The sequence below is a fragment of the Thermobia domestica genome, chromosome 5, assembly GCF_964235325.1.
Source record: "Thermobia domestica chromosome 5, izTheDome1.hap1.1, whole genome shotgun sequence".
Classification (NCBI taxonomy): domain Eukaryota; kingdom Metazoa; phylum Arthropoda; class Insecta; order Zygentoma; family Lepismatidae; genus Thermobia; species Thermobia domestica.
In genome coordinates, this window is record NC_137458.1 from 236,661,633 (window position 1) to 236,676,758 (window position 15,126).

Below are 15,126 nucleotides of genomic sequence, written 5' to 3' on the forward strand. Positions count from 1 at the left end.
TATAGAAATGCAAATATAAGAATCACTTAATAGATCAAACAAAAATGTTTTCTATTTTCAGTAACTTCGAAACAAACTTTAAAATTGGATCACAGTTTTCTAAACTAAAGAAAACATAATTCCGCACACCATACTAAAAACATTACTTAAAGTAGTCCGTTCATTTCAACATGGAAGGGATTCCACTTTTACTGACGATTATATGCGTGTATGTGCTACAAACTAAACCGATTACGAAATATCCAATTTTGTATAATACATAGAGGATCAGTGTACCATAATATAAAGAAACAATTTTATAATCCTCCATATGAAGAAATTTTATTGAACTACCATAATATTTGTATATGCTAAGCTATATCTTTAGTTGTATATTATTTAAGATGATGTTTTAGAAAAAATAATATATAATTATATATAAACAAACACACAATACAAGTGAAAATCATTACTAAAAAACAAGGAAAGATAACTACATAGAGAAATTTAATGTGTTTTCGTCATTTTCTTTTATTCCCGTTTAATCTTTAATTTGTTTTTAAAAAATACTGTTCCTCGTATTATTCGGAGGAGTTTCTTTGTAATTCTCGTAGAAAAAGAGTTTTTGTGTATGCATTTTCCCCTTAACTCTGTTTATATATATATATATATATATATATATATATATATATATATATATATATATATATATATTGGTCTAGGAATTAATTCGTGCGGTTGGTACGCACACATTGAAGCTGTAGTACAAACACAAAATACATAAATACCTTAAGAAAAATATTGTCCATCGCTAGCCACCACTTTCGCCCATCTGTCAGGCAATGTACGGATTCCGTGGCGAAAGAAGTCCTCATCCTTGGAAGCGATCCAGTCAGAGACCCATGTTTCGATATCTTCTGAAGAAGTAAACCGCTGTCCAATCAAATCGTTGTTCATGCAATCGAACAAGTAGTAGTCCGAAGGAGCAACGTCTGGTGAATAGGGCGGGTGGGGTAAAACTTCCCATCCGACATTTTCTAAATAGGTTTTGACCGGTTTTGCGACATGTGGGCGAGCGTTATCATGTTGAACAATAAGTTTATCATGTCTGTTCTCCCATTCTGGTCGTGTTCTGGCCAGAGCTTGCTTCAAACGCATTAATTGTCATCGATAACGTTCTCCATTCATAGTTTCACCCGGTTGCAGCAGCTCATAGTACACCACACCTTTCATATCCCACCATATGCACAACATAACCTTTGCACAGTGAATATCTCGTTTTGGTTGTGATGGACCTGGTTCACCTGGTTTCACCCAGGCCTTTTTTCGTTTAGGGTTCTCGTAATGGATCCACTTCTCATCACCCGTAATAATTCGATGCAGAAACCCCTTTCTGCTCTGTCGTTGAAGCAGCAATTCGCAAATGGTTTTTCGTCTTTCAACGTCTCTGTCTTTCAATTCATGTGGAACCCAATGTGACATCTTTTGAATCATTCCCATGGCTTTCAAGCGTTTGGAGACTGTTGTTTGATCAACGCCTAATGCTGCTGCAAGTTGTTCCTGCGTTTGACACGAATCCTGCTCGAGCAATGCTGTCAATTCTTCGTCTTGAAATTTTTTTGGCTGTCCAGCTCGCTCTTGGTCTGCCAAGCCGAAATCACCACTTCTAAACCGTGCAAACCACTTCTGACACGTTCGCTCAGCTAGAGCATGGTCACCATACACTTCCACCAAAATACGATGACTTTCAGTCGCACTTTTCTGCATGTTAAAGTAATGCAGCAGGGCACCCCGCAAAAACACTTTATCAGGCACAAATTGCGCCATGTTCACTTAACTACAAACTGGTGTTGTTGACGCTTTAATCCACTGTCCTATACTACGAACGATACGCGATGACAGGGCAGTAGCGGATTTAGAGGGGGGGCTAACGGGCTGAAGCCCCCCCCCAAAATCATGTTTCAAAAATTCTAAATAAGCAATGAAAGTACAAAATGCTGACAATGTAAACTTACGTACATATATTCCATTCAATAATTATTATTTTTCCAAATATATTTCATTATTTTAACACACACATAGTAAGATCCATTATGTTTTCAAGGGCTACTTTAGACAAGGCTACGGGGTCCTATGCAGAGTTGTTCTGACGCATGATTAGTGCCATACTAAAGAGTTCGATTAACATATGATTCCTGCAGTAGTCAGGCCTTTAGTATCACGCTAATCATACGTTAAAACGATTCTGCATAAGGCCCTACGGTGTCTACTTGCTACGTAACTGAGTACAGCCAGCCTCCGTAAAGGAGGAGAAAAACAATTACTCTTACCGTCTGTAGCACGCAGAGTCGCAGAGTTACATTCCCGCCACTCGAAATAATTGTATGTTTTTGTTTAAGCTTTCTGTTCTTTAAGATGTCGAAGCGTAAACAAATTGACTTAAAATCATTTATAATCAAGACTCGAAAAAAGTAAAAAGAACTTGAAAACAGCGCCAAGAAATGCCACATTTATTAGTAGGACTATCCAAAATGAAGTAGTCCAGTGTTGTGGTAATATCATTGGGAAAAAAAATCGCAAATGAAATACAAAAGTCGAAACTGTATTCTGTGATTGCCGATGAGACAACAGATGCCAGCTCAGTTGAACAATTGTCTGTGTGCATTCGTTATCTTGACACTGACTTATGTAAAGTGAAATAAATGTTCTTAGGCTTTATTCAAGTTAATGATATCACAGGTGAAGGTCTTGCAAAAAGTATTTTGAATAAATTTTCAGAACTAGGTTTAGATCTGTGTTACTTACGAGGGCAATCATATGATGGTGGAGCCAACATGGCAGGAAAGGTAAAAGGGGTACAGAATAGGGTCCGGGAACTTAATCCGTTGGTAATATATATGCATTGTGCTTCCCACCAGTTAAATTTATCTTTAACACACGCTTGTTCTTAATCAAGTATTAGAAATATGATAGGTACACTGACAGAAGTAGTAAACTTCGTGCGGGACTCAGCCCACCGAATAGAAACGATGAAAAATTTAATCATTAGTCAACATCCTGAAGAAAAGAGGCACAAACTTAAAACTTTGTGTGAAACTCGTTTTGTTGAAGGCCATGATAGCATTATATTTCTTCTTCATGTGTTTGATTCTGTTGTTGCATTTTTAAATAGTGTAGATGAAAATGTGCCATCGATAAAATCCGCTGGACTCCTGTCGTCTACTTTGAGATTTGATTTTATTGTTGCACTTAACATTGTAGGCACAGTGCTTGGTCTTACTCTCTCACTTTCTCGCCAACTTCAGAATCCCTCTGTCGAGCTTCGCCAGTGTTACACAATGATATATAATATTTTGCATCTTCTTAAGGAGTACCGTAATGACAATAAACATTATGATACTATTTTTAAAAAAGCAGAGGAAATAGCAAATCAAAATGGTGTTGTAACAGCATGTCGTACAGTTAAAAGACAGGTACACAGATCTAGTGTAGAAGCATCAAATCCTCAAGAGTTCTACAGAAGGAATGTTTACCTTCCATTTTTGGACTACCTCATAAATGAATTGTCTTCGAGATTCTCTTCAGTTCAATCTGATATTTTCCCCCTTTTTAAACTGTTACCAGCCTTTGTGAAAGAAGTTAGTTAAAGAAAATGATGTGGTTGAATCTGCTCGCAAATATCTGGAAGATTTTGATGGTTGTGAAGTTGCACTAAAAAGTGAAGTGGCTCTTTGGCGTGAGCATTGGAAAAATAAAAGCAATCCACCTAATAGTGCAATAGAAGCATACAGTGACCCACTTACAGTGTTCTATCCCAATATAAAGAAACTTCTTCACTTGCTATGTGTTCTATCTATTACATGCTCTGCTGAAAGGAGCTTCTCCACTTTGAAATTGGTTAAGTCATATCTGCGGACAACAATGAGTGAAGATAGACTAAATGGACTTGCTCTAATGAACATTCATAGAGAAAATGTTTCCATTAGTGTTGAAGATCATTTTTCTCAATTGCATCCTCGGCGAATGGAATTGTTATTCCAGTATACCAGGTAAGATCAAATTAAACAATATTGCATTAGGCGTAAATGTTGTTACTTCTTCATTCTATTTTGTATATTTGTTACAATGAAGTTGTACACCATGTTTGTAGTTCCTTATAATTATGGTTCCTTAATGTAGCGTGTTTAGCACCATGTATAAATAATTTAGGAAATTTTTTCTTCAATCGAACTAGCTCATGTTGAAATATGCTTATCCAAGCCCCTCCCAAAAATATTTCCTGGATCCGCCACTGTGACAGGGGTTTGCAACACATGTGTGGATACACGGAACTGTGGGACGCTCCGTTCGTTGCGCCATCTTTTGTCCACCCGCACGAATTAATTCCTAGACCAAATATATATATATACTCGTCTGTATATAGAAACATGACATCAGAATAACTTCAAAGAAAATACCAATAATTTCACACGTTAAAAAATTGTTTACCATTAAAATTACAATATCTTAATTAAAGACAAATTTATGTAATTTGGATATAAAATTGATACAAATTATTAACGCATACACAAAAATTCTTGCCTGGAATAATTAAAAAAAGGTAATGGTAGGGCGTTCACTTCTTGCGTATGCGCTTAGTGGTAGAGCGTTCCCTCTGGTGCATGGATCCTTGGTTCGATCCCAGCTCGCGCCAAGTGAACTTTGTGGTGGACAAACACCATGTGCGTGGGTTTTCTGAGGGTTGGTTCTCTCGTTTCCTCCCACTTTCTTCATTCCACCATTTCATTCATTTCTCATCATCACCGTCTCCTTTAACCACCGCCTCCTCGATTCACTTACCTGCCTGTTCATTCTTTTCAAAAACCATTGTCTCCCGCGTGAACGCTTGTTTTCTAATTTCGACGCTAGAGTGCAGGACGTACTGTCCATTTTCTGTGAGTAAATCTTTATGGTTTGCATAGGAATGACCACGCTTTTCCAATAGTTTAGAAAAGAGAATGGTCTTATATTGTTGGGTATCATTCTGCAAAGCAAGAAAAGGCAAGTTGGAATACAATGGAGTGTTATTTCATGAAATACCATCCGATAATGAACTACGTAAGAACATTAATAGGGGTATACATGAGGGATACTAGATTTTCCGTTTTTTCCCCAAGCCTTTGGCAGTTCCATATACGAAACTCTCTAAAAGTCATTAAACTAACTGTATACTCCACATTTGATGAGTTGAACAATGAGGTATATTGACGAGGAGTTATAAAATGAAAAAGATCTCCAGTATTAGACTTCCAAACTATAGTATATATAAGTGTTGGCAGTCTTATAGAAGGCTATGTCTTTCGGTTGACAGGTATCAGAGCAAAAACGGCAAGAGCTATCGACATGCAGTTTTCGGAAATCGATTCAGTGTCCCTGGAATATTTTCCATCTCCTTAGACTACCTTCTATTTAAGACGGAAGTGGTTGAAATCGACCACTCCCGGTTTCAACAGTAAAGCTTGTAACTCAAAACGGTGATAAATAGCCACAAACTGTTTTCGGAAATTGATTCATGGTCTTAGGGAAATAACCTCTGCACCCCTATATTTTAGTAAAACTGGAAGTTGAAGAAATTCAGTACTACGTCCAGTTTCAATGTTGATTTTCATATAGCAAAAATGATAAGAGATTTTGCGAAACGTTTCTCAGTAATCGATTCAGTTCCAAGAATATACTCCATGTCTTCAATATAGTATTCAATTTGCATAGCTTGGAAGTCTACTGTAGTTTCATAGTCAGAAACGACACTCACTTGTATATATTGGTTATTGTTGCTCTCGAGACAAGATTTAAGCTACTTCATCTCAAGAAGCTGTTGCTATATTGTGAGACAGCTTTGTCATCTCGTTTCTCATAGACAGTTGCTGTTTCGTATCGTGGGCAACACTAATTTTAATTTTAAAACAAATCGTGGGCAACACTAATTTTAATATTAAAACAATGTACAATTTGGCTTAGAGTAAAAACAATCTATATAACATGTTGTGGTGTGGTTTGCGATAGCCCAAAGTTTATTAGAAAAAGTACAATTCTTTGTGTTTCACATTTGTATTAGTAATGACTAGTGTTGGGGTTTAAACTTCCTTATGATAGAGAGAGAGATAAAGAGAGAGGATGGCCCAAAAGTAGGTATACAGTAACTTACTGATCAACCCATTGCTTTTTATATCATTTTTATTGCTATCCATAAGGTAGACTTAGTTTCTTTATTATTTATTCTTAATGTCTTTGTACTTATATCTTAAGCTCGGAACAGCCGAAACAAATGAACCTATAAGCTAGAATGATATACCTGATCGATGCAGGGGTGTAGGCGTATACCTACTTTTGAACCATCCTGTATAATTACTCTCATAGTTAATGGCGCCGATTTCTCAGTAAATTTGGGAGGGGGGCATTCAGATGCAGAAGACATACGGTATATGAGGATTTTAAGAGAAATTGCATTCAAATTATACCGAATATCGCATATTCATAAGTACAATACAGGGGGCCGGGGCCCCAGGATCGGCACTCTTGCTTATAGCATCAGAGTTCCTTCACACGAAAGCATAAAATTATATATATTCTATTTAGGCCAATATATGATGGAGCGTATTTTCATTTTTGTGCCTCAGCCGTAACATCAACAAATGTGTTTCTATTTGAACAAATATTTTTTTCTACTTCTTCAATGACTACCGCATGTTATATCTTTTACGCAAACCATTTAAATTTCTTTACATTCTTTTTATTAGCATGTATTGTGTACGTACAGATGTCAAACTACAACGCAACAGGATTGACTGTCAAACGGTAGGATGCCATGGTAGGACCTGCCACCTAGTGGCGAATTCGTGATGAAAGGTACACACATTTTTTGGCTGATTGAGCAGGCAGCTTAGAGGGAGCGGACGGATGTAGAAGGCAGTGCCTTTAACCTAACCGGCATAATCGTGGAACAAAACTTAGAGATTTCATCAAAGATTTCTTGCGCATGCGGTCCCTTGTTTCATTCCAGCTCACGCAAAGGGGACAAATTCCATGTACGTGGGCTTTCTCTCGTTTCTACCCACTTTCTTCATTTCCATTAAAACCCATCTTATCATCACCGCCTGCCTTAACCTCGGAGCGTAGTCGTGGAGTTAAACTTTTAAAAATTAAAAAAGAATCATCTGAATTTAATAAACTAAGATTAAAATGTTTTAGAAGAGAATGTTGATGTAAACATTTTGTAAATAATAATTTATGTGTTTTAAAATATTCTAAAAATATCTTAATTAATGTGTTAGTAATAAAGTTGTTAGCTCAAAAGATGAAAATCCCATGATGATTTTAATAGAATGTTTTCAAATTAAGGATTATTAGGTTGTTTTCTTACGCAAGATTACAAATTAGTTTTGCCTGGTCTTCTAAAGAGAGTATTACAAACTTTCTTACGTGATACTTGTTCGATTCAGTTGTAGAACGCAATCTAGACGGAACCAATAGTATTCATCCAGAAGACCGAGAACACAAGCAATTCTAACTGGGAAACAGTGCGATCTTTTTTGTATTATCTTCATCAATTTAAGTTTGTACTTGATCATAAATTTTAACAAAGTTTAACAGTGCGATCTTTTTTTGTATTATCTGCATCAATTTAAGTTTGTACTTGATCATAAATTTTAACAAAGGTTTGTAAATGAAATTAATGTTCTCCAACCACGAATAACTTCAAATGTTATTTTATCTAACTGAAACACGTTGGATAACTCGTACCAAGACGTTTTAAACAAACAAAGACGTTTAAAACGGATAGGAGAGAAGAGGACGCTTCTAGCCACCATCCTTCGTAGAAAGACCAATCGGATTGGACACATCTTGCGAAGAAATTGTCTTCTTCATACCGCCAAAGAAGAGAAGATGAAAGGAAAGCGAGGAATAGGAAGAAGAACAACAACATAAGTGATCGATGATTTGGAAAATAGATGAAAATATTGGGAGTTAAAAGAGGAAGCTGAAAATCGAGAGACATGGAAGAAACATTTCCAGGCTCAAACTGAAAATTAAGAAGAAAAGTAAAAAGCTCACTAGTCCCAGGACCTGCCAAAAGGCAGAATACATAATAATAATAATAATGTATTGTAATGTTAATTCATGAAGTATCATTCGTAAGAACATCGATGATCAAGATAGAAATTTATTATTCAGATTTTAAGAGAGTACTCACTCCAATAATAGAAGTCAGACGCTTTCAAATTACTCCAAACTTGGGAAACAAATATTTAAATATTTCTTAATGATGAATGAACAACATTGTCTTCATCATGGATAAATATAACCGCTTGAGCGTTATTTTATAGTATTTCAAAAGTACATTGTAACAATTATTGATGCTTATTTTGAAAACCCTGAAAGGTGATTGACTTAACAGCAGATTACCAGAATGACCAGAGAAGTTGCCTCAGAAACTGTCCATTTTTCTCTCTTCCAGTTTACATAAATGGAACAATGATCGAATCATATCATGTGCTTCATGCCGTACATTAAGTACATACTTCTTTTTAATGTTGTTTAACTTACACATGTTGTTTTGATACTGACCCCCTACTGATTAGTTCTTGTTAGTATTCCCAGGCTTAGTTGTGACTTTAAATTCGGTGTGAATCGAAGCTATTGCAAAATTATTATATTTTAGTACATCTTAGATGCATTCTTTTGACACATTTACAAAGGAAATCGTGATACACTTTTTAGCTTTGTAATACAGATGAATGGAATAATTTTGCCTTCAATAATTAACTAAACTTTCTAAGCTTTTAGTCGTTCTATTATGTTACTCAACGATATATTACCTTTGGTTTCAACAATTGCTGATAAACATTTCTCGAAATGCATGAGCTGGCTCCCAACATTGCACTATCGATACTAGACATTACAGCCGCGCTTACGCCACCCAATCCAAAGAAGGCGATTAACTGAGGTACTAAATGCTGCAAGGAAAGTGGAAGTACCATTGGTGCATTTTCCACTTTCAGAGGTTCGCCAAGACCCGTTTCATTCCAATCTGAAAATAAACAGATCACAAAAATTGGTTAAACTGCTTAGACTATTTCAAAATTTTCATATAACAAATTAACTTTCCTTTAAAACAAAATTATCAAACATACGAATTCGTCACCATAATTTATATACACTCAGATAATACATATCGACGCATACATATGCAGTTTGTCTTTGCTTAAAATACTTTATTTTGAAATGAGGTTACGGAAAAACCTTAGCATTAAATTACCTTTATTTATACGTTTGGAATTTTAATCAGTTATACCAGTTATAGTTTTATGAATTTTTGTTAATTATTACTTAGTTTAGTTAATTGATAATATCTTCAGACTGATGGGTTAGTGCAGAGTCTAATCGCATTAATATATATAAATATTATATCAGGTACGTTTTTTATTAAGGCTTCCGAAAAGAACAATTCAAGGAGGGTGTATAAAAAAACAAAAATGTAATTATATATCTTCAAAAAAAGAAAAGAAAGAAAGAAATGAAAAAGAAATAAATGCTTTGTATTAAGATGATACTTCAGATTTTGACATTCGATGTAATATATACAACAATGCATATGATATTAATCAAACTGGCATTGAGCAAGTTGTATTCTAAAGTTAAATAAAAATTTTTCACTAAATTAGTTAAGTTTACTAAATTACGTTATTTTTGATCGAAAGTAAAGCTTCATCTGATGGAATATAAAACTGTACATCACAGTGAGCAAGATTTACAAATATATGAACAGGATGTAAACAATAACCCAAGTTATATATATCACTTAACTTCATACTTCAAATACCAGAATACCTATAACTTTCGTATGCTTTATATGAAACCAAACTACTAAGTTATGTGTTTTCGATTTTTCTCCCTAAACAGAGCAAAATAAATGAATTAATATTTTCATTTATGAAAATATGCCCTACCATATATTACTCTTAAGCAACACGAATGTGATAAGACATGTTTTCAGTGTGCCTTGTTTAGAGACAAAAATAAAAAATATATATAATTCTATAGTTTGTTTTCATATAAGACATACACATATATATATATTACAAGCAAGAATAGTAAATATTGTGTAGCGCTCCTCGCCGTTTTAGTTGATAGTTCTTTGATGCATGGGATTCAGGGGTCGATTCCCTGAGCAATAACATCAAACAAGCTACAATGGTAGAAATCTCAGTATTCTAACTATATAACTTGCCAAAACACGTAAACATAAATCAATAAATAAGTTAAAGTAAGTATTCCTGTATTTCATTAAGAAGTGTTTAAACACTAAAAGTAAAATACGTATTTTAACTGATTAATTATTTCTAAAAAATGTAATAATCTTGATCGTAGCTGATATAGTATGATTATAATAGTAAGAACTGAGTGACACAATGTTTATTCATGTTACAGTTCTGATTTTACTTTCAAAAATTATTGCCACCTATTTTCGTTTTAATTTCAGTTTTGGCGTAATTATTGTACCTAGGTAAAAGTAATTATACAATATATTGCTTCTGATATACTTATGAACATGTTTTGTGACATTCATTAACAAATTCTAGTATTTACCGTAACACTTTTTTATTTATTTATTTAGGGTCAAATGTGTAACGTTATTTTCCTTTCTTCTTTGTCTTCTTCTCTCTGATTTTTTCACAAACTTATATTAGAAACTAAGTACTTATTCTTTAATTATTAGTTGATACGGTGGGGTGCATTCCTACGTATTAATAATAAATAAAAATTCTACTTATTTTCTTTAGATGCGCTAAGGAAGATGGAAGGAGTGTCTGGAAACCATTCGCAGACTTTGTGCTTTTCGATGTTCTAACGGAGAATCATTATTTCCTGTTTTAATTATATATATATATATATATATATATATATATATATATATATATATATATATATATATATATATATATATATATATATATATATCTATATATATATATATATATATATATATATATATATATATATATATATATATATTATGGAGTAAATTCAATATTTTAAAAATAGCGAAAGCAAAAAATAGAATCATAATCGCCCATATTTAGAGTAAACCAATATGTCTGTGTTTCCAGAATATTAAAGTAATATTCAAATGTATGATATGAAATATTCAAACAAAACACAACACACTAAGTAAGACTGTATGATAAAAATATGTATATATTAAAAAAAACGAACACGTAACAATTTCAACACACTTTTCTGATGGAGTGGAAGTCTGATGAAGATACAGTTTGTGTGTTAAAACTGTTACGTGTTCGTGTTTTTATGTAATTTTATCACACAGCCTTACTCAGTGTGTTGTTTTGTTTAGTTTGACAAGATGGAATCAAGGCCTGATACAATAGTTATATGAAAGATTCAGTATCATCATACAAAAAGAAAATAATTCTGTCAGTTAAATACTGAATATTCGATTCAATTTAGCAGTTGAATTTTGCTAGAGGCATTACAAGTGATAAAAATATTGTTGACTATTGAAGTAAACTACTAATTTCTTTTTGTTTATTTCTAATGACCAATTGCAATCATCTTTGATCTTCATGTTGTCATATAAAATTATATTAAGATTTACATTTTAGTAGTAAACTAGCAGCGTTCACCCCGCTTCGCTGCGGTCACCCCGGAACGCAATAAACTTTGTTACTTAGATAATTTTTACTTTTTCGCTTTCAAGTGATATGATAAAAACCATAGAAGATTGCAGTAAATCTTAACATTATATCGCCTGTCATTTATGTTAACCCGCCCCGCTTCGCTGCGGTCATCCCGGTGCTGGCATATTGTAAAAGTGTCTGTAAAAATAAGCAAATCAATTAAAAAATTTTAAACAGAAGATTCAAGCTATTTTCCGCTGTATATCGCCTGTCATTTATGTTAACCCGCCGAGTGACACGGTCATGCGGGTTGCATATAAATACGTTTATTTTTACCTATGATGAACTAATAACAAAGGATTTGTACGTTATGGACACTTGAATGGTCAATTATCTCAAGACACTGGTAATTAAAAATTAAAGTGATATGATAAAAACCATCTAGGGTCCAAATCCTAATAACCCCCCAAAAATGAAAGAAATTGGTTCAGCCGTATTAGCGTGATGAGCGGACAAATTTTTGTACGTTCTCTTTTATATATATAGATACGGTATATTATAAATGTATATATCATAAGGTAACATACTTTTTTCACAGAAAAATACAATTAAGCCGCAAGAAGTTGCCCCAGAAGCATTTGATCTTAATCAGAAAAGAAAGTTTCCAATAGACAAAGAAACTTCTATTAATCCAAATCTGTAATTTGTAATATGCTTACATTATTTAGGTTTTGAAAAAATTAGGTTGTATTTAGTATATTATATATGACTTAATCGAAGAAAATATTCTTGTTTATTTTAAATAAGGTTCTTATCCAAGACTTGTTGGGAATAGGGCAAACATTTCTCTTATATAATCCACACTCTACGAAAGTACATAACTTTTTAAAAGTTTTTCTTCTTTTCTAAGAATTAATACTGAAGTTGGAAGTACTCACCAACTCTTCTAGCCATGGCTCCAACTACAATTGGGGGAATCACCATTATGAGACATAAGATGGTTGCACAAACTGATAATACCTGCACCTGTCTTGTAGATTTCATGGACAATACTCTTTGAAAGTAAGGCTGAAATGGAAAAAAGGATTGTAAAAGAAGAAGCGTATGGAAGTATAATGTGACCTGGTGCATTGTCTCATATTTAGTCAACTTAAAAGAAGAAACGATTAAAACCTTGAATGTGAAGGCTGGGATTCGACTATTAGATAAACGCCAAATTACTAGGTTTTCATCATAGATCATAAAAGTACACAAATTCAACAACTTTTTCTATTTTCTTAGCAAGTAAGTGCAAGCGAGGAACAAAACCTGAAGAATATTCACATATCAATGTTTATGTTGAGAGGAAAGACCAATCGAGGAAGGAAGAATGTTCAATGATCAAGTTTTAAATTGAAAGGGTAATAACTTACTAAAACTTTAGAACAAAAACTTAATCAGCTTGTACTTTCGCATATTTTGTCACTTTCACATATTTTGTCACTTTTCGAAAATCTATCATTACACTTTAAAGAAGCTGAAATCTAATCTTTAAATTCTTGTTTCTTAATCCTTTAATAGGATATATATATAAACATTTGCTTTTAAATTATCTTCTAAGAAGCAATACACCTTCACTACGAATGTTAAAATTCTCTGCTTAACTCTTGCAAAAAAAAAAAAAAAAAAAAAAAGCTAAAAAATATTGCTAGATGAGTCACGAAAGGATTATTTTACTGTAAAACTTGGTATCCAACAATACAAATTACAAGTAGTATGTGCGTAAATAATATGTGTGTCACTATCAGGAAAAGACAAACAATGATATACAGGGTGAGTCAAAAGTCCTTGGACACCTGCATAAGTTTGAAAATCGACGGGAAAAGTAAAACTCGATGATGGGAAATAAGGTTTGATGAGGGGCCGCAACTTTTGGAGTGTATGTCATTCATGGCCTCCATCTTGAAATCCGCCATTTTGGATTCAAGTCATTTTTTTAAATAGGAAGGGAGGTGTATGACACATCAAATAACACTAGCTGGAGCTCAGGAATTTAGTGATGTAATTTTTTTTCTATCTTGTACAGTTTAGAAGTTATTAATGTTCAAAGATGGGAAATTGACTTGATACTGACCCTTGGTGGAGAATTGCCTTTGTTCCAGGTGATCTAAAATGGGTCTGACACGTGAACAGAAGATCGAAATCATCCTTATATCAGGGGAACGCAGCTACCGAACAATAGCAGCTGACTACAACAGACGGCACCCAGACAGAGAACCGGCATCGCACAGCACGGTGGCTCACGTGATCACCAAATTCCGGGAGACGGGCTCTGTTCAAGATAGGGCACGTAGTGGACGACCAAAGACTGCCACCAATGAGGAAACTGCAACGGTGGTTGTTGTGTCGTTTGTGAAAAGTCCTAAACGAAGTACCCGTCATGTGTCCCTAGCATGTGCAATAAGCCAATCCTCCGTTGTCCGGATATTGCACGCCAATCAGTGGCATCCTTACAAGCTGCACATGCAACATAAACATAATGAACGAGGATGACCCTGATCGCCAGTTGGAGTTCTGCATGTGAGCTACTGAACAACACGAACTGGATCCTGCGTTTGCCAAGGGCATACTGTTCAGCGACGAGGCGTATTTCACTTTGAACGGGGAGGTTAATCGACATAATTGTCGATACTGGTGTGACGCAAATCCGAACTGGGTTGACCCGAGTCGAGAACATAGTCCAGCGAAGGTGATGGTGTGGTGTGGCATATGGGACACCCGCATCATTGGGCCATTTTTCATTTACAACACCTTAACTGCACCACAGTATCTGATGCTGCTGCAGGACCTTATGTTCCCTGCCACACTGAACGCTGACGGCATTTTCCCATCTTATTTTCAGCACGATGGAGCCCCTATACACTATGGACTTGGTGTCCGTGAATGGTTGGATGAACAACTGCCAGGCAAGTGGATTGGTCACCGTGGTCCCGTGGAGTGGCCTCCCAGATCCCCTAACTTAACGCCCCTGTATTTTTATCTATGGGGACATCTTAAGCAGATAGTGTATGCTGAGACAATTCGTGATTTGAGACACCTGGCGGAACACATCCAACAAGTCTGTGACCAAATTTCAGGAGACATTCTCCTCCGTGTGCGTTCAGAGTGGTTGCGGCGAGTACAGTTGTGCATTGCACGGGATGGACAACACGTAGAACATGTGTTGTAGCATTCAGTATCAAGCTAATTTCCCACCTTTGAACATTAATAACTTCTAAACTGTACAAAATAGAAAAAAAAACAAATTACCCACTAAATTCCTGAGCTCAAGCTAGTGTTATTTGATGCCATACTCCCCCCTTCCCATTTTAAAAAAATGACTTGATCCAAAATGGCGGATTTCAAGATGGCGGCCATGAATGACATACACTCCAAAAGTTGCGGCCCCTCATCAAACCTTATTTCCCATCATCAATTTTTACTTTTCCCGTCGATT

The 15,126-nt window shown here is 34.9% G+C and overlaps 1 protein-coding gene across 1 annotated transcript in view; it reads right to left on the bottom strand.

Annotated features, from left to right (window-relative positions):
- Positions 1-15,126, bottom strand: part of LOC145686464 (high-affinity choline transporter 1-like) — a 192,704-nt gene that overhangs the window by 15,319 nt on the left and 162,259 nt on the right. Inside the window, exons 8-9 of the mRNA XM_081759800.1 lie at positions 12,590-12,719; positions 8,835-9,046 (exon numbers count right to left, since the gene is read on the bottom strand). Coding sequence (XP_081615926.1) covers positions 8,835-9,046; positions 12,590-12,719 — 342 coding nt within the window. The remainder of the gene's footprint in view (positions 1-8,834; positions 9,047-12,589; positions 12,720-15,126) is intronic.